This window comes from Zingiber officinale, chromosome 3B (assembly GCF_018446385.1).
Source record: "Zingiber officinale cultivar Zhangliang chromosome 3B, Zo_v1.1, whole genome shotgun sequence".
NCBI classification, from domain to species: domain Eukaryota; kingdom Viridiplantae; phylum Streptophyta; class Magnoliopsida; order Zingiberales; family Zingiberaceae; genus Zingiber; species Zingiber officinale.
Genome location: NC_055991.1, coordinates 20,038,470 through 20,065,768, shown reverse-complemented (window position 1 = coordinate 20,065,768; position 27,299 = coordinate 20,038,470). Strand labels below are relative to the sequence as shown.

Below are 27,299 nucleotides of genomic sequence, written 5' to 3'. Positions count from 1 at the left end.
GTGAATATTGAATATGGAACATGCTCTTAACATAATGGTCATTATAAGGGATTAGAGATGTTCATATTGATATAAATGAAAATTATTTAATCAGGGTAAATATCAAGACATGGATATCTCCAAGATAATAATTGTGTGCCACTGAGAGATTGGATGGTTCCTGGATAAAGGTTATGTGCCACCAGGTAAGAGGTTATGTGTCCTGTAGAGTGTATCTCTAATTATTTGAGCGGCTAAGTAAAGTGTAACAACTTTATTAGCATTGATCGCTCAGAGAGTAGCTATGTAAGATATAACAATCTTCTTAGCAACTATCGCTCATTGTGCTTGCTGTCGCACGAACCATTTTCTCTAAGTATGAATTAGATGCTCTAATATGGTCTATATGATTAAACTCTCAAATAGTCTATATGACTTATTTAGTCTTTGTGACTAACTGGTCTTAGTGACTAACCTGAATGAACTGGTCTTAGTGACTTACCTTGGACAAGTGGGAGATGTAAGAAATGGGAGCGTGGGAACATGACCACGTTGCCCACTACTCTGTTCTCACATTCTCCACTACTCTTAATGGAAAATGTTCATTATACCCTTGGGTTATTTCCCTTTATAAAGGATATGTTCAAGGACCATTCAAATGAAAAAGGAAAACGACAACGAAGGTTGTGGAGATAGAGAGAGGAAGAAAAACATCCGAGATGATGAAATTTGGTTCATAGAATTGTGAAGAGCTTTTCCAACTTTGTGATCGCTCTTTCGACAGTAAATCTAGTAAATCCGAAGATTACATTCAATCATCACCGATTATATATATATGAAAGATCGTTGTAAGTCTTTAATTTATTTTAATTCATGCATTTAGAAAAACAACATATTTTATTAGAACTTAAACAGGATTTAAGTTGCAGCACTCCTTATCTGCGGACTAGTTGAAGTGGCACAGTCATCCTTAGTTCTGACGTGAACTAGAGGAATTGATGCTCTTGGTTCATGACTCGTTTTGGACTTGTAGTGACCTTGGAACACGAGGAATGCCGACATCTAGATTGCCCTCTAGAGCTTGAACAATTTGACTCATCGTTGGCCTCGAGATTTCGTTATCTTGAATGCACCAGCAGGCAAGTTTACAAGCTATTTCAAGCTCTTCCGAGTTGGCTTTACCCTCTAGCCTTTGGTCTAGCAAGCTTTTGACATCTCCGATTATGAGTTTGTTTGTTGCGACTAAGGGGAAGAACTCATAACTACTTTCTCCTTTGTATATTAGGTTTCTTTTTCCTGATATGATCTCGAACAACATCATTCCGTAGCTGTAAACATCTACTTTTGTAGTGATGGGCATACCCGAAATCCATTCAGGGGCGATGTACCCTCTACTTCCTCGAATGGTTGTGAGAACTTTGCTAAAGTTCCTTCCGACGAGCTTTGCTAGACCAAAATCAGCTACTTTTGGCACAAGTGCAGCATCCAACAGTATGTTCTCTGGCTTAATGTCACAATGTATAATGTTGTCCCTGCATTGCTCATGGAGATAAGCTAATCCTCTTGCAATTCCGATAGCAATTTGATATCTTGTTTTCCAGTCCAAAACATTCAAGTTGCTATGAAAAAGCTGATCAGCTAACGAACCGCTTGGCATGAATTCATAGACCAACAACTTCTTGGTCCCTTGAGAGCAAAAGCCGATTAGCCTAATGAGGTTCACATGTTGAATGGCTCCTAGTGTGCTCACTTCCGCTCGGAACTGCTTCTCGCCTTGTAAAAGACCCTCAAGCTTCTTCACAGCGATATCAATTGAGCCGGGTAACGACCCTTTAAACACGGATCCAAAGCCCCCTCCTCCAAGCTTTTCTGAGAAGTTTTTGGTGGCCATCCGCAGCTCATCATACATGAAGGAGACCAAAGAATTCTGCACAACTTTAGAGTTTTGGATAGCTCTCCTCCTTTCTCGCTTCCATACCAAACCCCCAATGATGAACAAACAAACTACACCAGCCGGCACGATGACTCCGACTGATATGTGTGCTACCATTCTCTTCTTGTTGCTTCCAGAAGATTGCAACTCCGAGGCAGCCAAGCGCAAGTAAAGAGTACCTGCATCAGATTGATTATATTGTTCTTGCAGATTCAGCAACCCTCCATGCCAAACAAAGCATCCACTACCGTTGAAGGAATAGGCGTTGCAGGAGCAATTACTCAAGCAAGCCAACTCGCAGCCTTCCCTGCTTCCCGCTGTGGCCAAAGTGTTAGGGTTGTCAGGTAGCCTAACATTTGGCATCTCAAAGAAGCCATCTTTCTCTGAATCGGCAGAGTCGTTGTTTAGACCACTGCATTGTAAACCAGTCTTCCTCTCACAGCCCTGACTTCTATCACCCAAATACCAATCTGTATGAGACTTGATCCTGAAACCTTTAACACAAGAACAGAAGGGTGAGGAGAAGTCACTGCAGCTACCGAAAGGTCCACATACCCCATAAACTGTGCACTTGCTTTTTGGTTGAGCCCAGACGACCATCCACTTCGAATTCTCCATCCACACCAGTACTTGGTTCTGGCCGGAATCATAATCCAGTACTAGTCTAGACGTGGGATGATTGGCAATATCTACAGTGTAGTTCACATACATCTCATCTGTATCATTGACAACTTGCCTGTAGGCCCTATAATCTGATGGGGCATCAGTAGCTGAACTAAATTCGTTCCCATCCCACATTCCAGCGGCCCAATATATCCGAGACGAATTCCATAAATATAAGTATTGAAAGCTTCCAGTCGGATCCATCTCAAAGGTGAAGATCCCAGGAGAAGGGTCAACTTTGTTCTTCCAGGAAGTGAGGTGTTGGGATCTTTTGGTGATCTTATTGAACCCCAACTTGGCACCAGGAAGCCAAGTGTCAGTGGGGTGATCAAAGCTCTGCCAGAAGACGAGCGAGGAGTTGGATACATCCCTGAGCTGGAGATTACCGTTGTCAAGGATGACCACGACGGCTGTGGAGTTGGAGGATGAGATGGTGGTGACGTTGGTGGACCATATGACGGATTTGAACTGGTTGATGAGGACGAGGTTGCCATCAGCAGAGATCTTAAGCTCCGACGCGGTTGGGTCCGTGACTGGATTGGCTCTGTTGGCCACCCACACTGGGGTGAGCACAGAGATCTTATTGTACCAGATGCCGATGTAGTAGTTGAAGGAGGTCGTGCCTGCGCTGCCTGGTGGCGTGAAGAAGCCAAGCACGAACCTGCCGCCTCTGGAGGTGATGGTCTGGTTTCCGGACAGAGAAGTTTCTGCGTAGATTGTGTCAGTTGATATTGCGGAGGAGAAGAAGGGAAGAGAGAAGGAAAGGAAGAAGGAGAAGAGCAAGAATGAAGTTGCACTGGAACATGAAGAAGCCATTGCCATTGCTGATGGCTGATTAGCGACGAGAGGTTGAAGGAGAATATGGAATATTTAACGGCGTCGCCTGAATGCAGATGGAACTGACTTCCTTATGCGAATTGGGAAGACTCAGTCAAAGCATTGGAAATCTGGGGCACTTAACGTCGCATCATCAGTCTATTTATGCTATTGTTGAAAAAGAATTGTAATTTACAATTTTCAATTTTCAAATTTTAAAAATTCTTTAAAATTTACGAAACGACTCGTTGATTGTCAAGATGTCCTTCATTATATTCAACCCGGTTCAATGGATCCATTACCACTCGAGTTATCGATTACTCACGGTGGCAGAGCAATTGCCTGCCTGCCGTGAGTCAATTTGGACTTCAATTAATTGGAAGTGATTTTCAATCCATGCTGAATAGACATAATTTCTTCTCTTGGATGTGTTAATCATTATTTCAAAAGTTAGTAGTCGTTAATGATTTACCTTCTCCGTGTTGACCTGAGACGGATTGACGAAGACGTTAGGGATGAACGTATTCATCTTTTACCATCATGAATAGACATAATTTCACTTGTAAAATTTCTCTAATTCTCTATGTGATTATTTTTTTTAGATATTAAGTTCTATAGGGTCATTAACCATTTTGACAAACAAAACTCAAAATTCGTACTATATAATCATTATTACACTCGTAGGCTTCCTTGAGTATGTTTATATTTATTTTATTTTAGATTTTGAGTTTTGTATAATCATGTTATATTTTTAATTTTGTGTCAATTGTAGTTCTAAGATTATCATAAATAAATCAATATTCATTTTTTAAAGGATTTTAGATCTTATCATTGAGCATTTTTGTCAAGTGTTTGATAACGTTAGAAATTTATATTTCGCATCAAATGAACATCTTTGCACTCCTTGGATTTACATGAGTACATTTTCTTTTAATTTTAAACATTAAGGATCATTAAATATTTTTTACTAGATTACTAATTGATGAGTTAACAATTAAAAGCATAATAGTGGACTGAACGCGATTCTAATTGATTAGTCACGTCAGACACTTTTGTATTAAAACTATTATAATGAGATTGGATTGGGTATATAAAAAAGGTAATTTGAAAAAAAAAAACAAACTTAATTAATATGAGTCTCTTTTAATATTTTTTTTAACATAAAATACCTATTTGACAATAATGAAAATTAAAAGGGCTCTTTCTAATTTTTGTTGTATGATGACAGCTCAAATGCAGCTAAAAAACAATTACATCAAATATTTATTCAGAATTCAAAGCAGAAGACTCGTAGGCTTAGTCTTCTTCCATTTCTTCACGCCAATGAAGAAACGGAATCAACTAGACCCGCCTGGACAGACGAATTGCTACGAAAAATGACAGAGAGAACTTAGCGCCTCCGTCACGGCGGGACTCGTAGGCTTAGTCTTCTTGCATTTCTTCACGCCAATGAAGAAGACGGAATCAACTAGACCCGCCTGGACAGACGAGTTGTAGCGCCTCCGTCACGGCAACTCAGAGCCTCCGTCACGGCGGGACCATATACGACCCCCAGGTCACGATGAATTGACCCAGCGAAAAAACAGGTTCAAGGATAACCACTAGAAGATCCAGCTCCACACTTAGCCGACGCCGGTAATTGAAGATGGGTGATGATATTCTCACTAGGGAAAAGAAGGGTTTAAAACAAATTATTATTTTAACATGGATTACCGGTCAAAAAATGTCACTAGGACTTGGCCGGTAATTTGATAATCTATTGTGGGTAAATTTTATTTCCGATTATTATTTTGGCTGATATTTTTTTAAAAAAAATTATCGGCCAAATAAATGGACACAATAAATTTTCCTAAAAGTAACCATCAAATATATATTTAGCTAATAACTTTTTTAAAAAAAATAGTTGATAAATTCTTAAAAATACCAACCAAATATATTTATTTGGCCCTTAATTTTTCAGCCAAATATATATTTGACAGGTATTTTTTTTAAAATAAATGGTGGATAAGTTTTAAAAATATCTATTAAATATATATTTGGCTGTTTACCAGCCAATATAAATTTGATATTTTTACTAAAATACATTTGGCTATAAAATAATAATCGATAAATTTTAAAAAACTAATTAAATAACTAATAAAAGTGAATACTACTCAAATAGTAAATTATCTAAAAATGACAAAATAAATTAAATGTCGAATAATATATAAAAAAGTACTATAGCAAAATATTTAATTAGCGTGTCGAGAAGTATTTAAACAATTTTCTTCTTTATAATAAGAGTTGTATCAGACTGTCCGAATAATTCACTAGGTTGATATCACATGAGAAGTTATTGTAACATTTGGGCCTGTGACTCTTGCATTATCTTTATTTCATGCTTTAGTTCAGATACTTGCGTCTCTTATGCAACAATTGTCCCTCTTGCATAATATTCATCTGTACAAAAAATAGTAGATGTTGAAGTCTGGTATATCTTTGGTAATGATTTGCATCTTAATCTTAATACACAAACATAATCAACTTATGACCAAGTACATCCTTGTAGCTAGAGCCGTCAATTTGGGTTGGACCCGTCGGGTTGACCCGCCCCACCAAACTAACTAAGCGGGTTGGGTTGGAATTTTATCAACTCAAGCCCGCCGCGGGCCGACCCGTCTAGACCCGCGGCCCGCATGGGTCGGTCCGCGACGGGCTTGGGTTGACCCGCGGGTTGAAAAACATATGTTCAAAAATCAATTGATTGTATTTTGTATAGGTGGTGAAATATTGGGCTGAGAGAGGGATATGAGGCTTTACAATTTTCAAACACAAATTAAAGAAGCTTAAAGGACAACCTCTTTTAACAACTAGCCAGGTTTCACAACTTTTCCCTTTACTAACAATTCAGTTGATTTTTTTTGTTTTGTTGCTTCTATTGGGGATTAACAGCCAGGTGAGATTAATTGCATAGTTTGACTGCTTATGGTAATTGCCTCCACTTTTAAGTTTGGTAAATTTCTTTGATAACTTGTTGCATGTATATATCTTAATTGCAACCTTTTCTATCTTTTCTCTAGAATACCTTTCAAACAATCAAAACAATATATTGACTTTCCTTGATGATATAATTCTAGGAGTGGAGTAGATTATCATGATATCAAGTTATTATATATGCTACTTGCACCAATTAATATACCTAAGGTTTAAAATATTGTTTAATGATGCAGTTTCAAACCATCGCTTGAATGCATGCTTTCTACTAAGTTGTATCATGCCCAAATCATCCTTTTGTGCTTCTTTTTATTTCCTTTTCTTATTTACTCATGTTGGTAGATGCAATTTAAAGATGATACATGGAAAGAAAATCTTCCTATTCGAGGAAATTAGAGAAGTTGAATTTTTTTTAAAAAAAATTATGGGCCCGCGGGTTGGCCCGTCAAACCCGCGACCCGCTTTCGATTGGATTGGGTTGGAGATTTTTCAACTCGTCAAGTTGACGGGTCGGCCCGTCCCGCCCCGCCAAATGGTTGGCCCGTCACGGACCGACCCGCCCCGTCACAAGTTGGCCCGTTTGACAGCTCTACTTGTAGTATTCAAATGCTAGATTCTTGAAATCATTTGAAGTGGGTGGCGAAGTATCATTATTTGTTGTTCTCGCCAAAAATAAGACTTTCTTGACACTGTAGAGAACAAACATGCATGAATATTCAAAATTTATCATGCCAAAAATAATATACAAATATGAAAAGAATAATTATTAAATTATGCTATTATACTTAAACCAAAGACGACGTGCCAACTTGGCTCGAGAAGCCATGCCCGACCTTAGGAGCTCAGTCATTCCTAATTTTATGGGTGTAATCGAGTCGAGTCGAATCGAACTCTTAAATGTTTGAGTTTGATTCGTTTATAATTAAACCGAGTTCGAACTTTATTTAATGAATATATTCATGATACACGAGCTTATTCGAATTTTTATCGAACATAAACGAACTTAATAAATATAAATTATAAATTTAAATATTTATTAAAATTAAATTATATATTTTGAGAAAATTATAATATTCTTATTAAAAATTATAATTTTATTCTAATAAATAAATTTAATATATTTGTTTATATATTTCATAAATAGAGTGTAAAATTTATAAATTTAATATCAAAATTATTATTTTTTTCATTTAAAAATTGATTCATAAATTTAAGGATCATGTTCACGAGCTAACAAGCCGAATATTGTGAAACTTGAGCTTGGTTTGTATATCTTAACGAGTCTCGTTAAACGAGCTTTTATCGAATCGAGCTTCGAATAGCTCACGAGCGGTTTGGTTCATTTACACCCCTACTAATCTCCCTCAGCTCGGCCCATTCGAGCTCGGATCGGGCCATAGCCATGTCATTAAAGGGAGCAGAGTTTTATGGAAATTTAGCAAGTCAATCATTGATTCTTTTATGGCACGTTCAATCGGCCTTTCCAATCGAGAGAATACGAACAGAGAGACATAGCCTCAGGTGAATCCGATCAAAGTCAGGAATGGGGTCCACACGTAGAATGTCTGATCGATCGGGTTGACTAGCAATGAGGGAGCGGAGCCCCTAGTGCATTCGGTTTGCAATGGGAATGGGGTTCACAAGGAAACTATTCGATCGGCAGGGCCAATCGAAGATGAGGGAGCTGGGTCCCAAGTAAGTCTGGTCCAAGTCGGGAATCAAGTAAATTATATGATTGGCAGGGTCAATCGGGGATGAGGGAGCTGGGCCCCTAGTAAGTCCGGTTCGAGTCAGGAATCGGGCGCACAAGGAAACTATCCGATTGATAGGGCCAATTGGGGATGAGGGAACTGGGTCCCTAATAAGTCCGGTCTGAGTCAAGAATGGGGTCCAGAAGGAAACTATCGGATTGGTAGGGTCGATTGGTAATGTGTGCCCCTATAGCCTAACTGTTCATCTTTTTGACCCACTATGGATTTTGACCATCACCTATACAAGTTCATTGAGCCCTTTTCTTATTCACTATATCACAAATCTTTCCTTCAAATTTAATCGAAGAACTACAAATACAACTGACTACATCATATGATAAGTTCGATAGATTAAAAATTTATTCATGATAAATAGGATTTTGCTAATTGGAGCCGATTGAAAGTTTGCTTTTGTTCCTCGACGTTTTGTTTTCTGGGTCTGTTACCATCTTCTTGGAGTGTGAATGTCAATCGGTATTTTTCTTCTGACTTTTGCCTTTTTATGAAATTGTCTAGCGTCAATGCCTAGCGAATCGTGCCAATCGGATTCCTGCTCATTTGAGCCGATTGGGAGTTTTATACTTTTCATCAACTAACTGTTACCACCTCTTCCTTGAAAAAATTGAAAATAGGGATTTCATTTCAACGTGTAAGGAAAATGAAAAAGGGAACATTTTTATTTCCTTTTTCCTTTTTCCTTTTTCCTTCTTCCTTCACCTCTCCACGTTTACAAATTTTCCCTTTTCCTGCACTTTCCCACTCACCCATTACCTCCACTAATACACTCACTCCACGTTTTTTTGTTTGGCTTGCTATTTAAGATGTTAAGGAAAAGAGAGTTATGCTTTTTCTTCTTGATTAAAAATTCGATAGCAACAATTTGGAGTGAAGTGAGAATAGGTTGCTTCTTCCGTGGAGTGTCTTCAGTGGAGAGAAGAGATTCAGAGTCTTGCTAAGAGGACGGACAGCAGGCATTTTTCTCTTCTCCTTGAGAGTTTTCAGCAGCCACTTTTAGAGAAGAAGATAAAGATCTTCTTCAGTCTCTTCCAACGAAAAGTTTGATCTCCTTATTTGTTACTTCTCCTCTTCGAGAAGCATTGTCGGTGCCCACCTTCTTGTAGAATTTCGGAAGGCGTAGCTCTTTGTTAAGAGCTATTAGACAACCCCTTATGAAGAGGTAATTGGGCAGCCCTTTCCTTATCTTCGAGGAAGTCACTTTGATTGTCTCGATGAAAAACGACACTCGATCTCTAGTGCGATCAAGTGTTAGAAAAAGGACTCCGATCATGGACCGGATTAGACGAAGGAAGTACGAGCTCATGACAACAACGAAGAGCTGTTTCGCTACAACTGGAATAGTTGAAGTCATCCCAAACACAGGCTGTTTGGAAGGCATGTTTATGCTTGTACTATGATTCATATATATGTTAATGTATGTTAATAGTTTTATTTATGTTATGCTTAAATGATCTAATATGTTTATTTTAGATAGTTTAGCATGTATAAATAAAATGATTAAATTATCATTATATGAATCAATCACATGATAGTGTATCTTTGTTATGCTTTTAGGATCCTACTTATACGGTTAGATTGTAATGCATGTTTATATAAAGATCATGCTTATGTTTGTTTTAAAAACCATACGAACACTCCTTTGAATTAATTATTATATCATAAATAAAATTTTAAATTTCCGCAGTGCATAGGAGTATAGAAACACGATCATCGAATTTCGAATTCGGTTCCAACACTTCGATCGGCGGTTAGTCCTTCTGAAACATCCTGACTCTGATACCACTTGTTAGGACCGTAGCCGGCTAGAGGGGGGCTTGAATTGCTCTTGGACAAAAACAAAACAAACGAACCTTTCTCAGACTTAAAAGAACACTTGCATAAACAAAATAAGAAATGAACTGAAAGATAGAGGCATAGAGTTTTTACTTGGTTACAATCGAAGAGGTTGTTAATCCAAGGAAATGATTCGCACTACTTTCTCCTTCAGACGGAGAATCCTCTTTACAATAATTTACGCACAAAAATGAAGAAGTTAAACAAAGAGAAAAGCGTGTACAAGTGTTGCTCAGTAATTCTTGTTGATATTAATTTCTTAGACCAAGGCTATATTTATAGCCTTGGTCGGGACGCCTGGAAGGGTTCCAGGCACCTGGAAGGGGATAAAACTTTATCCCCTTCGCAACGGATCGCGATCAAATGTGATCCGGATAAAAGTCCATTCCGAGTGCCCGGAAGGGTTCCGGGCTCCCGGACCAAAACAGTCAACCATGTTGACTTTTTCCAGTCCGGACCTTCCGCTCCGGTTTTCCACGCTTGGGTGATTTCAGCCATCCAGAATAAGGCTCACTCGAACCCAACTTTCGGCCTTCTCTTCGAGCAAGCTTCCACTCCAACTTCTCGTACCTCGGAATTGTCGCATGCTTCGTTCTCGTCCACCAGCGAACTCTTCCGTAGCTTCGTTCGTCGGGCGCACCGAGCCCGTCGGCTCTCTTCCATGCCAACCTTCTCACTAGCTACGTCTTTTGCTCCCTGAACAATCTTCCGCTTCATCTTCTCATCCTTCGAAAACATCGCACGGTCCCTTCTCGTCTGCCGGTGTACTCTTCCGCAACATTGCGTCTTTTGCTCGACTTCCTATGCTCCTAAGTTCCTACATACCTAGACGCAAGGTTAAACACAACAGGACCTAACTTAACTTATTTGATCACATCAAAACAACCTTGGGGTACCAACAAAGACTTGTTTGGGCTCTTGGAGTCCAGGTGCCTAGACAAGTCAACTTTGTGTTGACTTGTTCAGCTGCTGCTTTGGTCGCTTGGGTGATTCTCTAGCCATCCAGAGTTGAGCTCACTCGAACCCAACTCCGGCCTTCTCCTCAATCAGACTTCCTTTCCGGCTTCTCGTCCCTCGAAAGTACCGCATGCGTCCTTCCCGGCTTTCGTAGCTCTTTGCCCCTCAGATGTACTAAGCTCATTGACTTGCTTCCCATGTCATCATTCTCACTCCCTGCATCTTCTGCTCGACTTTCTGTATTCCTAAGTCCCCGCATACTTAGACACAAGGCATTAAATATAGAAAGTCTAACTTAATTTGGTTGATCATATCAAAACTAACTCAGGGTACTTACAGACATTTTCAGTAATGCTCAAATTTTTTTTTTCAAATTTTAGACTTTGAGGCAACTAGCATGAACCTATAAATTCTTGTAGGAATCACAGAATCTTGATTCCAAACCATAAATATATTCCCTACCCTACCCTTTTTCAATACATGTCAATTTTTAAAAAATTTAAATCTCCTAGGTCCATCAATATAGATTTCCATAGAAATTCATTGATAGACCTAATAAGCTCTAATTAGACTTATTCCAAGTTCAGCATATTTTTTCAATATGAAAGAAATAATGACTAACACATGAAAGAAATATCTATGTCAAAATTCGAATCTCAGATTTTATAATGATAATATTTTATGTGTTAATCACTAGACCAACTAAATTTAACATAGTAATTAAGGTGCAAGGGGATCTTTCAGAGTGTTGTGGTTTGATCGGCTGTCGACGCTATAATGCGACACTTCAAGGGTTTACCCTTGGAGACCGTGCGTTCTACGGATCAGACTAATTGTCTTCGGGATTAATTAGGTGATAAGAACTGAAAACTGGGTTATCAATCAATGGTTCAGATGCTCTGTGTGTATTTATCGTGGCCTGAGAAGAATACGTTCATACCCGGTATATTATTTGACATGTCGTGGGACCAAATTAGATTCCTGGAATAGCAACACATGTAGGTTTTGATAGTGACATCTCAACTTAAAGCCCTCTGATTGTTTTTTCCTAAAAAAAATTCACGAAAATTTTTCTGAAATATATTGCAGTCGCAGAGAACCGCTTTTCTTCTATTGTATCTCTCGATGTCTCGTCGTCTCCGTTGATTTGCTCGACCGCTAATTTCTTATCACTTCTCTTCGGTGTTCATCGACAGGCCTAGCTGATTCGCCTCCACAGGATTCTGCTGCCACTTGTCCAGGTTCTTCCCGTTCGAATTTGTTTAAACGCGAAGCAGATCTGCTTCATTTGAGTTTGGCATCACTTTTTTATTTTATTTTTATTTTTTATTTATTTTGGGGATTGTCTTCGAGAAAAGTAAGCTCTGTCTATATTACAATGATTAATGTATGTTAACATGCCTTGGAGCAGCATGGTGGCGATGAGATCATGCAATGGTTTGCTATTGGTCTTGGATTTCTTGGATATTATCTAATGATAATAATGAAAATAATTTTTAATTAAGATTTATTATATCGGACAAACAATCAAAATCGACATGAATTAAATAGGAAAAATAATTTTTCCAAGTCTATTTATTATATTACTATGTTTATAATTATTATGATTGTATGTCTTATTTAATCTTTCCATTATTGTGTTGGACAATTTGTATAAATAAGCTATTGACTTTATAATAAGATCATCAAAAAATTTTTATGTTATTTCTCTCCTCTATCTATTAATTTCTACATAGTATCAGAGATATAATCCTTTACACCTATTTCTTCTTTCTTCGTTCAATTTTCTTTTCAACCCTCTTCCACGGCTCCTCTATTAATCCGCTCCTTATTTCTTCTTCCTCTTGTCGCTCAAGAAAAGGAATCCATCTTGTTGCCAGTTGCCACCTCTGTCTAAGGAGGACTCCACAGCCAGTCCTCTTTACTGCCACCAAAGGGAGTTTTTACATATTAATTTGATATCATCGGTTACAGTGCGACAACCTCGGAAACTTTCGATAAGTATTTGTTTGTTATTTTATTTTATTTTTTTTCACCTCCTTTTCTAAACCTGCAGTAAAAAAAAGTAAAAAAAAAACAGGAAAAAAACGTGAGAGAAAAAAAAAAAGAAAAAATGCAAAAAAAAAAAAACAGAAAAAAAAAGAGTGAATAAAAAACAAAACATTTCCTTTTTTTGCGCCGCCGCCGCCTCTGAGCTTTACAGACTTCCTTTATTGTCGATTTCGACACCGACAATCCGGGATTCCATCACCGCTACTTTTCATTATTTTCGTCAGTGTCAATTATTTGTTTTTCGATGTCCGATACTCAACGATATCAAGATTTAGACTGATGTCAAATTTGTCACATCGTTGGTCATACTGGTCTTCATTGCTCTAGAAGATTTGATTGGTCTTATAGTCGGAGAAGATGTCAAATTTATCTCAGAGTTGGACATATTGGAATTCAATGTCCTAAAATATTTGATTCAAATTTTGCTGGTGGTCCTGTAGCATTGGGGCAACCAACTATATCAAAAGGAGAGTATGTATGTTCAAATCGATTACCACCTTCTTGGCATTCTACAGCTTAGTCATCTCATTCTGGAGCATTCTCACATTCTATCTCTCCTAATATAGTTTCATCGACTCTTGAGAACCCAGGATGATATCTGGATTCTAGAGCAACTCATCATGTTATATCGGAATATAATATTATCACAAAAGCTTCGCCTTATGATGGATCCGACATGATACAGATAGGTAATGGCTCATATTTGCAAATTACTTACATTGGAAACACAGCTTTTCACTCATGTGGTCGTACTTTTCGCATGCACAACACTTTTCATGTTCCTTCTATTACTAAAAATTTACTTTCCATCCGTTAGTTTGCTCTTGATAATAATGTGTTCTTTGAATTTCATCCTCATCATTGTTATGTGAAGGATCCCACAACAGGAAATATTCTACTTCGAGGAAATATTAAAGACGGTCTTTATCATCTTCAACCCACCTATACTAATATGTTTGTTGGAGAATGCACTGATAAATTCTCTTGGCACGCACGTCTTGGTCATCCATCTCTACGTGTTGTTCAGAATATCATTAACCAGTATGGTTTACCAATTTCTTTAGTCTCCTCTTCTCATTTATGTGAAGCTTACATGAAAACAAAATCTCATAAATTACCTTTTATGTCTTCTTCTCGCACTTCTAGTTTTCCTTTAGAAATTATTCACTCTGATGTGTGGGGTGCTGCTCCTATTCTATCTAATCAAGGTTTTCTTTATTATATTATTTTTATTGACAATTTCAGCAAGTTTACTTGGATTTTTTCTATGAAAAGAAAGTTTGATCTTTTTGATATTTTTTATCACTTTCAAAAACAGGTTGAGCGCTATTTTGATCGTAAAATCCTCTCCCTTCATTCTGATTGAGGTGGAGAGTATCAAGCGTTTCATCGTCATCTTACTTCCTCTGGCATCATCCATCGAGTCTCTTGCCCCCACACTCCTGAACAAAATGAATCCGCCGAGAGAAAACATCGTTATGTAGTTGAAACTGCCTTAACTCTTCTTAATCATGCCTCGGTTCTTCTTAAATTTTGGGATGATGTCGTCCAAACCACGATCTACCTTATCAATCATTTACCCACTCCACTACTTCAAAATAAGTGCCCCTTGGAAAGACTTTATAATTGTCTTCCAGATTACTCCTTCTTTCGTATCTTTTGTTGCGCATGTTATCCTTGGCTACGACCTTACTCTAAGCACAAGTTAAACCCTCGCTCTTTACTATGTGTTTTCCTTGGTTATAGTAATTTACATCATGGGTACCGTTGCCTCTCGGTCGGATATATATTTCTCAATATGTTACTTTTGATGAATCTCTATTTCCATTTGCAGTTGCTACCTCAGATCCTCCTTCGAATAATCAAGGCAACTATCTAATATCACCAAGCAACATACTAGAAGCCCCACATATTGATTCATCGGGACATATTGAAAGTACAAATGGGGATGGTATCTTGGGTCCTGCTCCATCTCCACAAGTTTCTGTAGACTCGACGGCTAGTGGTGATCCACTCTCTAGTTCTTATTCTCATCCATCTGACCACTCATCTCCGAGCAGCTCTGATGATGATATTCCTCGACGGATGCTTCCTCTAAGCGATATTTATGCACGATGTCAACTAGTTTCCACTCGTTGTCCTCTTCCATGTGCTCTTATTGCTTCTTCAAATTTTGTTGAACCTTCTAGTTTTACACAGGTAGTAAAAGATCCAAATTGGCGTGCTAGGATGACTACAGAATTTGATGCTCTTCTTCGTAATGTAACCTGGCGCTTAGTCCCTCGTACCCCATTTATGAATATTGTGGGCTCTAAATGGATTTACCGAATTAAGTATCGTGCAGATGGTTCTATTGAACGTTACAAAGTTCACATTGTTGCTAAAGGCTTTAATCAACAGCTAGGTATTGACTTCAATGATACTTTTAGTCCAGTCATTAAAATTACAACTATCAAATTGCTACTATCTATAGCTGTAAGCTCCAATTGGCCAATACGTCAATTAAATGTTTCCAATGCTTTCCTTCATAGACACCTTGAAGAAACTGTTTATATGGAGCAACTTCCTGGATTCATCCATCCACAACTTTCAAAACATGTGTATCAACTTCAGAAATATATATATGGTTTTTGACAAGCACCTCGTGTATAGTTTCATCATCTATATACTTGGCTTCATACTCAAGGATTTTCTAGATCAAAAACAGACTCTTTCCTATTCTACAAATGTCACGAGGAATTTTCAATATTTGTTCTGATTTATGTGGATGATATATTAATAACTGGTAGTGATCAAAATAACATCACTACTTTATTACATGTTCTCCATCAAGAGTTTCCTATTCGGGATCTTGATAATACTCGTTTTTTTTTTTTGTATAAAGTTTTTTTCACATTATAAAGGTTGTCTTCTCTCTCACAGAGCAAACACAGATAGATTCAGAGTGGTAACTAGTAAAGGTGGCATCTTGGAGTAACAGAACAGGACTAGACTAGGATTTCAGCAGTGTAAGAGTAACATGGAGCTCTACTCTCAATTTTCGTCTGACCTTGGTTTGCAGGAATCGCCACCAGTAAGATAGTATATTATACAAAGTATGGGAGGATACTCTCAATCTTCGTCTGACCATTTCCAGTAACATGTATCCTTTGCACCTGCGTAGGTTTCCTTTTGCAGCATCAGTGGGTCTTCAGATCAATGTCTCTGCCATTCACTAAATGAAATTTATCTTGGATATTCAAATGCTTATGTTTTTACTCTGGGGATTATATTTTTCTTGGGTATTTGGACATTAAGAAAGATATCAGAAACATGCCAAGCATGAACCATTGTACCGCTTCAGTAGGCGAAACTTTGAATGAAATAAGGAAAGAGAGGAACATTTGTGAGCCTGCCATGGAAAGAACAATTGACTCATCAGTCTAACCACTAAACTATACTACAGCTCTACACGCTGAAGAAAAGTCCACAACTGGGAAAAGAAGGCCACTAAACAATTGACTCATCAGTCATTCAGTCCAAGTTTTTTTCTTAAAAGTAAAAAAAATTAGGAGTGACCAATCAATTCACTTGATTACCAGCAACAAAGAAGCCAAACAACTGATTCTACAAGGCAATCAGCAACAACCTACAGCAGAAACACATCTCTGCTTGCTTGCAGCTACATGTATTGAAGTAATCTGCTAGTTCTTTCCTTTTTATTATAACAAAATTTATTGATTCTAATTCAACTACTGATTTTGCATTTTCCATACGATTTCTCATTTATTATCAGAGCTACTTGACGTGTGGCTTCCGGTCTCAGAGCAATTTGAAGTGGTGTTCGCTGCCTGAGTGCTTCGGTTTGATGAGCACTCGAAGAAGAAATTGATAGGCTGAGGAACATCAGAAGAAAGCAGAAGTGATCTTGGGATGGGAGGCGGATGGACATCGATGATCCCCTCGAGCACTTGAACAACCTGCCCCATCGTTGGCCTGCACCTCTCGTCATCCTGAATGCACCAGCAAGCTATCTTGCAAGCTCTGTCCATCTCTTCCATGTTAACTTCTTCAGGCCCCAACTTGCTATCCAGCACACCCGCAGCGTCGCCTTCGTTCATTTTGCTCGCTGCAAACGTTGGGAAATACCTTGTGCCATCTTCCTCTGCTGTTGTTTGCTCCAAGTTTCGCCTTCCGGAGATGATCTCCAACAGCACCATTCCGTAGCTATAGACATCGGCTTTTGCAGTGATGGCGACGCCAGTAATCCATTCGGGGGCGAGATAGCCCTTGGTCCCTCGCAAGGTCGTGAGGACTCGACTGAAGTCTCTTCCCATGAGCTTCGCGAGACCGAAATCTGCCACCTTGGGTTTGAACGAAGCATCCAAGAGAATGTTCTCCGGCTTGATGTCGCAATGTATGATGCACTCTCTGCATTGCTCGTGTAGGTAGGCAATTCCTCTCGCGATGCCGATTGCAATTTGGTATCTTGTCTTCCAGTTCAAATGAGAGGAAGGGGCGTTGTGGAAGAGATGGGAGTCCAAGGAGCCATTTGACATGAACTCGTACACGAGAAGCCTCTTCGATCCTTGAGAACAGAATCCAAGTAGACGAACGAGGTTGACATGTTGGATCCTCCCGACAGTGCTCACCTCCGTCCGAAACTGCTTCTCTCCTTGACAAAGGCCTTCCAGCTTCTTCACAGCTATATCATTTGACCCCGGCAACGACCCTTTAAACACTGATCCAAAGCCTCCTCTCCCGAGCTTCGTTGAGAACTTCCGTGTGGCTTGTTGCAGCTCACTGTATGTGAACGAGACGAGATGACTCTGCGTAGCCTTTGCTTTCTCAATCATCCGCCTACTTTCTCGCTTCTTTACCACAATCAAAATGGCAGGAACGCTAGAAAACAAGATGGCCAGAACAATAACAATGATGATAACCAAACGTACCACTCTCTTCTTGTTTCTCTCAGAATATTGCAACTCCGAGGCAGCCAAGCGTAGGTAAAGAGTACCTGCATCAGATTGATTATATTGTTCTTGCAGATTCAGCAACCCTTCATGCCAAACAAAGCAGCCACTACCGTTGTAGGAATAAGCACTACAAGAGCAATTACTCAAGCAAGCCAACTCGCAGCCTTCCCTACTTGCAACCGTGGCCAAAGTGTTAGGGTTATCAGGTAGCCTAACATTTGGCATCTCAAAGAAGCCATCTTTCTCTGAATCGGCAGAATCGTTGTTTAGACCACTGCATTGTAAACCAGTCTTCCTCTCACAGCCCTGACTTCTATCACCCAAATCCCAATCTGTCTGAGACTTGATCCTGAAACCTTTAACACAGTTGCAGAAGGCTGTGATTGTGAAGTCACTGCAGCTACCAAAGGGTCCACATACTGCATAAACTGTGCACTTGCTTCTTGGTCGAGACCAGACTAGCATCCATGACTTCGAAATCTCCATCCACACCAGTACTTGGTTCTGGCCGGAATCATAATCCAGTACTAGTCTAGACGTGAGATTACTGGCACCTTCCGTGTATGTGATATAAATCTCATCTGTATGATTGACTACTTGCATATCGTCCCTATAATTTGATGGGGTCTCAGTGACTGAACTAAATTCGTGGCCATTCCACAGTCCACTAGCCCAATATATCCGAGACAAATTCCATAAAAATAAGTATTGGAAGCTTCCAGTCGGATCCATCTCAAAGGTGAAGATCCCAGGAGAAGGGTCAACTTTATTCTTCCAGGAAGTGAGGTGTTGGGATCTTTTGGTGATCTTATTGAACCCCAACTTGGCACCAGGAAGCCAAGTGTCAGTTGGGTGATCAAAGCTCTGCCAGAAGACGAGCGAGGAGTTGGATCCATCCCTGAGCTGGAGATTACCATTGTCCAGGATGACGGCGACTGTGGAGTTGGAGGATGAGATGGCGGTGACGTTGGTGGACCATATGATAGATTTGAACTGGTCGAGGAGGACGAGGTTGCCATCATTAGAGATCTTAAGCTCCGACATGGTTGGGTCCGTGACCGGAGTGACTCTGTTGGCCACCCACGCGGGGGTGAGCACAGAGACCTTACCGTACCAGATGCCGATGTAGTAGTTGCCGCCGCTGCCTGGTGGCGTGAAGAAGCCGAGCACGAACGTGCCGACTCCGGAGGTGATGGTATGGTTTCCGGTCAGAGAATGTTGTGCAGAGATTGTGTCAGTTGACGTTGCTGCGGAGGTGAAGGAGAGAAGAAAAAGAGAAAGGGTGTAGAACAAGAGGAAGAATGAAGTTGCACTGGAGCTTGAAGGAGCCATCGCCATTGCTGATGGCTGATGAGCGACGAGAGCTTGAAGGGCATGGAATATTTAATGGCGTCGCTGGCATCTAGAAGGAACTGACTCCTTCAACGCCGTTCCAATCTTTTATAAACCAACTTGGATTAATGCCTCAGTCTCGTGGAATTTGAGACGACGCTGACGTCGCACTATCAGTCTAGTTCTTCAGTCCTTAGTCAATTTATGCCCTCAAAGAAAAATCAAAGAAAAACAACAATAATTTATAAAAAGATATGTTTAAATATTTCAAATGCCCAACCTGTTTCAATGAATCCTTTACCGCTCAAATTTATAATTAATAGAGTAGTCGACTAAAAATAAAGTCAGTCATCGACTAGGACTCCAATTGACTACCAAACTAATTAGTATTACAATCAATTAAAAATTATTTTTAATCAATTAAAAATATGATTCAAATCAATTGGTTATATTCAAACTAAAGTATTTAATAATTTTATAAATTTTATATATATGTCGAAATGACACCTTGGCAATTTTATTTTAATAAAATATGTTTTTTTTTTTTTTAATTTGAGATTTCTAGACCATCAAATACTTTTGATCCAATGTATAGGATGATCAAACTGTTGACTCCAATATAGTAGATTCAAATTTAAGCTTTCGAGATAACAGCGTGGTCAGTTCCTCCAATAATATATTAGGTATTTAAAATTTGAGATTCAATGGCATATTATGGGAGATTTTTCCCTTAATAATCTTAGAACGCTAACTATTAGGATAAATAGCCTGAGTACTTTCTAATTTATTTTTGATGGCTGATAATGCGGCGATAAATGAGAGCTCACCTGTCATGGGTCAATGGATATGATGTCGATCAAAGTCAAGACGATCAATGTCGGGCTTACGGAAAGAGCCTCCGCCAAAGGTGACTGTCTGATTATCCCGATCGACAAAGGAGTGGTCGAGCGGATCATCCGTCCGATCGGACGAATGGACATCATGAGCCGGTCGGACGAAGAGACAAACCTGTAACCGGTTGTTTCAATCGGCAGGAAAACGAGCCACTCAGATCATATATTAAGAGAGCGGATACTGAGCTTAGATACCCTCGGCCGACCTTTTAGCCGACCGGCTATATAACAGAGTTATGAAGTGCGGGTCATAATTTCGACGGGTCTTTGTGCCGGCTAGTAGTTTACAAGCCGGGCATTAGATCCTTTAAGTCTGACCAGCTTTTAGGCAGGTCGTCGTTATATCGAATGTCATCGCTGAGTGAGGAGCTAGACCCTAATGAGAGTGACACTCTAGTTGCTACCTCACCTTTACTTTGACTTTCATGTTTACCTCTGGGTCTGCTCGTGACATCCTGTATCAATAATGATATTTTAAGTTGAATATCATTAAGAAAATGTAAACTTTATCCTAGTGCATGTTGCACTTCTAGCCCTCACGAAATGGTCAGTTAACTAGAGGATGACAGACTTATTATAATAAGGCAAGAGATTAATTTCCAGCGAACGTATACCTTTGGAAAAAACATTCTCCCACCTAGCAACTTGACGGTCAGCTATAAGCTGACCATGCGAATTATCCCCCTTCACATAACTTGGGGACGGACTGTGAGGGGTGTCTAGCATGAGCGCAATCACCTTTTGCGTTGTGTACCTATGTATGTAGATAGAGACCCTCTTTTATAATGTTATTGTTTGTCTGTGCACGAATCTCAAAGTGTTTCTAAAATAGAACATGTCAGAAAGATATTTTGACATATTTCCTAAAATAAACTCATAATCTCTATATTTGGTAGAGAGGAAGCTTCTAATATACAGGTTGCACACAGAATATTCTCTGTCCTCCATAGTACAAGACGCCAAAAAGGAATATGATGTCGTTGAGTTGAGGGACCCACAATATGCTTACATGGAAAGCCGACAAAGTTCCTCCTGTGACCCGATCGACAATTGCTTGTAAGGGCAAGCCGATCAGATTTATAGTGTTGTCAGGGACTCGTTCTCACTTGACATATCTATTTAACTAAAGAGTTCAATTGGACTGGGCGTCCATTTTGTCTGATCAGAATATAGTTCTGATCGACTGGACTACTCGACCAAGCTAATTAATCGTGCTATTTTTCAAGTGGCAAAAGAGTCTTAGCTCTGGAAGTGCTGACTTAGTATTGAGCTATTCATCAATATTGAGGGACTTAGCATCCAATCGACCCAATGGTCTGGTCAGATAACCTCTCGCTGCGACAATTGACTGTCGTGATTTCAAAGATTGACCATTCCTTGATTTTGATCATCATATCAACGAACTTCCTGGGCTCTGACCCGACTTGAGGGCCGCACCTCAATCGTCGTGTCAACTATGTTCTTAGTTGATTGCTATTTTGAAAGTTGCATTATGTTCATGTCTAGAATGTGAAGAGAACCATATTTGAACATCTTAATATGAATTTAGAATCTGAAATAAAATAATAAAATAAAATAATGCATTGGCATACAACCTCCGTATGCAGATTTAAAGTCTAAATACAATAAATTATGTAAAAATAAAATATTATGAACTCACTACAACTCATTCTAGAAAGAGTTTAATTGGAACTTGAACAGGATGTAATAGTTGCTACCCTCCTTATATGAGAATTAGTTGAAGTGGCAGAGTGATCCTTAGTTCTGATGTGAACTAGAGGAATTGATACTCTCGGTCCATGACTCATTTAGGACTTGGAGTGACCTTGGAACAGGAGGAATGCCGACATCTAAATTGCCCTCTAGAGCTTGAACAATTTGACTCATCGTTGGCCTCGAGCTTTCGTTATCTTGAATGCACCAGCAGGCAAGTTTACAAGCTATTTCAAACTCTTCTGAGTTGGCTTTACCCTCTAGCCTTTGGTCTAGCAAAGTTTTGACATCTCCGATTACGAGTTTGTTTGTTGCGACTAAGGGGAAGAACTCGAAACTACTTTCTCCCGTATGCATTAGGTTTCTTTTTCCTGATATGATCTCGAACAACATCATTCCGTAGCTGTAAACATCTACTTTTGTAGTGATGGGCATACCTGAAATCCATTCGGGCGCAATGTACCCTCTACTTCCTCGAATGGTCGTGAGAACTTTGCTAAAGTTCCTTCCGACCAGCTTTGCTAGACCAAAATCAGCTACTTTTGGCACAAGTGCATCATCCAACAGGATGTTCTCTGGCTTAATGTCACAATGTATGATGTTGTCCCTGCATTGCTCATGGAGATAGGCTAATCCTCTTGCAGTTCCAATAGCGATTTGATATCTTGTTTTCCAGTCCAAAACATTCAAGTTGCTACGAAAAAGGTGATCAGCTAACGAACCGCTTGGCATGAACTCATAGGCCAACAACTTCTTGGTCCCTTGAGAGCAAAAGCCGATTAACCTAATGAGGTTTACATGATGAATAGCTCCTAGTGTGCTCACCTCCGCTCGGAACTGCTTCTCGCCTTGATAAAAACCCTCAAGCTTCTTCACGGCGATATCTATTGAGCCGGGCAACGACCCTTTAAACACTGATCCAAAGCCTCCTCCTCCGAGCTTTTCTGAGAAGTTTTTGGTGGCCATCCGCAGCTCATCATACATGAAGGAGACCAAAGAATTCTCCACAACTTTTGAGTTTTGGATAGCTCTCCTCCTCCCTAGCTTCCATACCAAACCCCCAATGATGAACAAACAAACTACAACAGCCGGCACGATGACTCCGACGGATATGTGTGCTGCCATTCTGTTGTTGCTTTCAGAAGATTGCAACTCTGAGGCAGCCAAGCGCAGGTAAAGAGTACCTGCATCAGATTGATTATATTGTTCTTGCAGATTCAGCAACCCTCTATGCCAAACAAAGCAGCCACTATCATTGTAGGAATAAGCATTGCAGGAGCAATTTCTCAAGCAAGACAACTCGCAGCCTTCCCTGCTTCCGGCTGTGGCCAAAGTGTTGGGGCTATCAGGCAGCCTAACATTTGTCATCTCAAAGAAGCCATCTTTCTCTGAATCGACAGAGTTGTTTAGACCATGGCATTGTAAACCAGTCTTCCTCTCACAGCCCTGACTTCTATCGCCCAGATCCCAATCTGTCTGAGACTTGATCCTGAAACCTTTAACACAATAACAGAAGGGTGAGGTGAAGTCAGTGCAGCTGCCAAAAGGTCCACATACCCCATAAACTGAGCACTTGCTTGTTGGTCGAGCCCAGATGAGCATCCATGACTTCGAATTCTCCATCCACACCAGTCCTTGGATCTGGCCGGTATCATAATCCAGTACCTCTCTATACATGGAATGATTGGCAATATCTAACATGTATGTGATATACATCTCATCTGTATCATTGACAAGTTTCATGTGGTACATATATCCCACAGGCACTGAACTAAATTCGTAGCCATCCCACAGTCCACTAGCCCAATATATCCGAGACATATTCCATAAAATCAAGTATTGTAAGAGTCCATTCGGACCCATCTCAAAGGTGAAGATCCCAGGAGAAGGGTCAACTTTATTCTTCCAGGAAGTGAGTTGTTGGGATCTTTTGGTGATCTTATTGAACCCAAACTTGGCACCAGGAAGATAAGTTTCAGTGGGGTGATCAAAGCTCTGCCAGAAGACGAGCGAGGAGTTGGATCCATCCCTGAGCTGGAGATTACCATTGTCAAGGATGACCGCAACTGTGGAGTTGGAGGATGAGATGGTGGTGACGTTGGTGGACCATATGATGGATTTGAACTGGTGGAGGAGGACGAGGTTGCCATCATCAGAGATCTTAAGCTCCGACGTGGTTGGGTCCGTGACCGGAGTGACTCTGTTGGCCACCCACGCGGGGGTGAGCACAGAGATCTTACCGTACCAGATGCCGACGTAGTAGTAGTTGCCACCGCTGCCTTGAGGCGTGAAGAAACCCAGCACGAACGTGCCGTCTCCGGAGGTGATTGTCTGATTTCCGGTCAGAGAATGTTGTGCAGAGATTGTGTCAGTTGACGTTGTTGCGAAGGTGAAGGAGACAAGAGAGAGGAAAAGAATGATGGACAAGAGCAGGAATGAAGTTGCACTTGAACATGAATAAGCCATTGCCATTGTTAATGGCTGATGAGCGGCGCGCAAGAGGTTGAAGATGAATATGGAATATTTAATGCCGTCGCTGGAATTTTGAAGCGACTGACTGGCGTCGCTGGAATTTTGAAGCGACTGACTTCTTCAACGCTGTTTCTTAACCAAATTGGATTAATGATTTAGGATCCTGTTAGAATTCTAAATTAGTTTGTTTTCTCGATAGGTTAGAATTCTAAATAAGTTTTTTTTTTTATGATCCTAATATACTCATTAATGATATAAAAATTTATTAAAATATTTTAAATGATCAGAGCTCTAAATAATTTTTTCCTTTGAAAGCATGAGTTATATATATTAATTTTGAGATAAAAGAATAAGATTACTTTTAAATTAAGATCCTTAAATCTCGTATCTACAACAGTTGAAGACTTTTTATTCAGTTTTTTTTTTTTTTAAATTTTACGATTCTCTTGTAAATCTTACATTAAAGAGGAAAGGATATCAAACAAAACATTGGAAAAATATAAGCAATTGACTTCTTCAACGCCGTTCCCAAGTTTTCGTAACCAAATTGGAAATGTCTCAGTCCCGTGAAAAGAAACCAAACCATGCATTGAAATTTGAGGCGACGATGACGTCGCATCGTCGGTCTAATTCTTCAGTCGTCCGTAAGAAAAATCATTGAAAAATAACAGCAATTTAAAATTTTCCAAATACTTAAATTTATCAAACCGCCCCAAGATTTCCTTATCCTTCTTCAACCTGCTTCAACGACTTCATTACCGCCCCCTACTTGGTGTGGTGGAAAAAGATATCACACATTTCTCAAATAATTGGAGTTGAATTTGTATGCAGAATAGATATAGGACGATTTAAGTATTAATGAAACTGAAATGTCAAGTCATTATGCTGTTTTTGAATTTATTTGATGGAAAAATATGAGATCAAATCGTCTATTCAGATTAATCAAAGGATTAATGCAAGATTTATATATCTAATATATATATTAAAAAATTGAATGAATTCATTATGCTCGAATTCATAATTAATACATTAGTCGACTAAAAAAATGTCAGTCATTGCGTGTTCAATTTGACCACTAAAAATAATGTCAGGTGTCATCGCGTACTAAGCAGTGGAAACAAAAAGTCCGTTAACGCGTGCTCAAACGATTAGGACTTCAATCAATTAGAAGCTATTTTTAATCAATTAAGAGGGAAACAAAAAGTCCGTTAACGCGTGCTCAAACGACTCCAATCAATTAGAAGCTATTTTTAATCAATTAAGAGGATGTTTGACGAAATTTATTAAAAATAATTTATAAATTTATACAGTTTATAAATTATTTTAGGAGTTTATAAATTATTAGGTCTTATTTTAAAAATAAGCTATTAGAATATTTGGATGAACTTATTTTAAATAATTTAAAGATATTAATATATTTGGTATTATAAAATCTTTTTATTAGTAAAATTATCAAAAATGATATAATATTATTAAGATATTGTATATAATAGTTTATAATTTTATAATGGGTTAAACTTATATAAAAAAATAAAACTATTTGATATTTTAATTTAGATTTTTTTAAAATTTTTTTTAATGATATCATTAATATTTAAAATAAAAATTATAGTTAAAAATTGATCAATAGTACATTTGACACTTTTATTTTTCTAAATCCTAAGATAAAGTTAGACAGAAAAAAAAAAAATCAAATTCTAATCGTGTCGGAGAATTTGTGCACTGGGGAGAGAAGAAATGGAAGGGAGTCTCGGAGACTTTGTGTACTGGGAAAAGAAGTTGACGTAGAAAGAGTTGCTAGGTTTGTAAAATTCTATGGAGGCTAAGATGGAGATTAATGAAAATATAGAAGGATATTTTAGAGAAGAAAATTATTAAAATAATTTTTTTTAAAAAAAAAGTAAGGTCTTTCTTACTTTTTTTTAAATAGCTTATAAGCTGTCAAACAGCTTATTTTGACCGCTTATAATTTGTTTTCAAAAAAAATTATCAAACAAATTTGAAGAGCTTATATAAGTTGTTTTATAGAACTTATAAGCAGAGCGAAACACCCTCTAAATATGATTCAATAAGTTACAGTGAAATCATTATTGGGAATATAATTAAATTTCCACTTTAAAAATACATTAAAAAAATTATGGGTTTAAAAATTTTCGTCTCTAATTGACAAATTATTCTTCGGTAATCAGGGAGGGACGAAAACTGTTTTCGTCTTGGATCAAGATGAATTTTACAATGAACTATTTTTTTTTCTTGCAAATTTTATGACAAATTTAGATTTTTCATTACAAAAGTTTAGGACGAGCTATTAGCAACACAAATATAGTCTTCGCCAATTTTGTCACACAAAAAATTATGATGAATTTTAAAAAAGATATCTCTATTGGTATGAAATTTTTTAGATAGAATCTAAAAATAAATTTATAAAAACTTAGATCTAAAATAGATAATATCATATTATTAAAAAAATATCTTAAATTTTCTTTTATCCTAACAAAAGTGTTTAATAATCTTTGAAACTTTATATTTATGTAAAATATATACCTTTATAATTTTAGTGTCTTCAGATATAAATGAGTGCCTACTATATGACTTCTTGATTGACTTTGATAGTCAATTAAAAAATATTTCATAGAACTAAATCAATCATCCTAAATTAATATTTAGATATAAATTCTAATCCCTCAAGATAATGTTAAATAAAGACTATTGCACTTCTAGCAATTTTTTTTAGTTTGTCCATGTTTATTTTTTAAAAAATGAAATTTTAAAATTCATTAAATCCTATTCGTCCAATGTATTTGATGATGATTAGAGATAATTTCATGCATGATCATTTTAAGTGTTTTTCTGAGGCTTCATTTGAACTTAAAAGTATAATGTTAAATCCATAATAATTTGAATGTTGTGGGAGATTATTAGAATTATTTAAAAACTCAAAATAAAAACATATTATTTA

The 27,299-nt window shown here is 38.4% G+C and overlaps 3 protein-coding genes across 3 annotated transcripts; all 3 read right to left on the bottom strand.

Moving 5' to 3' along the window:
- Window positions 1–822: 822 nt before the first annotated feature.
- Window positions 823–3,529, bottom strand: LOC122056098 (G-type lectin S-receptor-like serine/threonine-protein kinase At2g19130). The gene has a single exon (XM_042617885.1). The coding sequence runs from the start codon at window positions 3,395–3,397 to the stop codon at window positions 989–991; it is 2,409 nt and encodes an 802-aa protein (XP_042473819.1). The 5' UTR covers window positions 3,398–3,529; the 3' UTR covers window positions 823–988.
- A 12,802-nt stretch (window positions 3,530–16,331) lies between these two features.
- LOC122056097 (G-type lectin S-receptor-like serine/threonine-protein kinase At2g19130) lies at window positions 16,332–19,387 on the bottom strand. Its single transcript, XM_042617884.1, has one exon. It carries the CDS (start codon window positions 19,266–19,268, stop codon window positions 16,737–16,739), a length of 2,532 nt encoding a protein of 843 aa, XP_042473818.1. The 5' UTR covers window positions 19,269–19,387; the 3' UTR covers window positions 16,332–16,736.
- A 2,376-nt stretch (window positions 19,388–21,763) lies between these two features.
- Window positions 21,764–24,356, bottom strand: LOC121968119 (G-type lectin S-receptor-like serine/threonine-protein kinase At2g19130). Its single transcript, XM_042518619.1, has one exon. It carries the CDS (start codon window positions 24,338–24,340, stop codon window positions 21,914–21,916), a length of 2,427 nt encoding a protein of 808 aa, XP_042374553.1. The 5' UTR covers window positions 24,341–24,356; the 3' UTR covers window positions 21,764–21,913.
- Window positions 24,357–27,299: the final 2,943 nt, after the last annotated feature.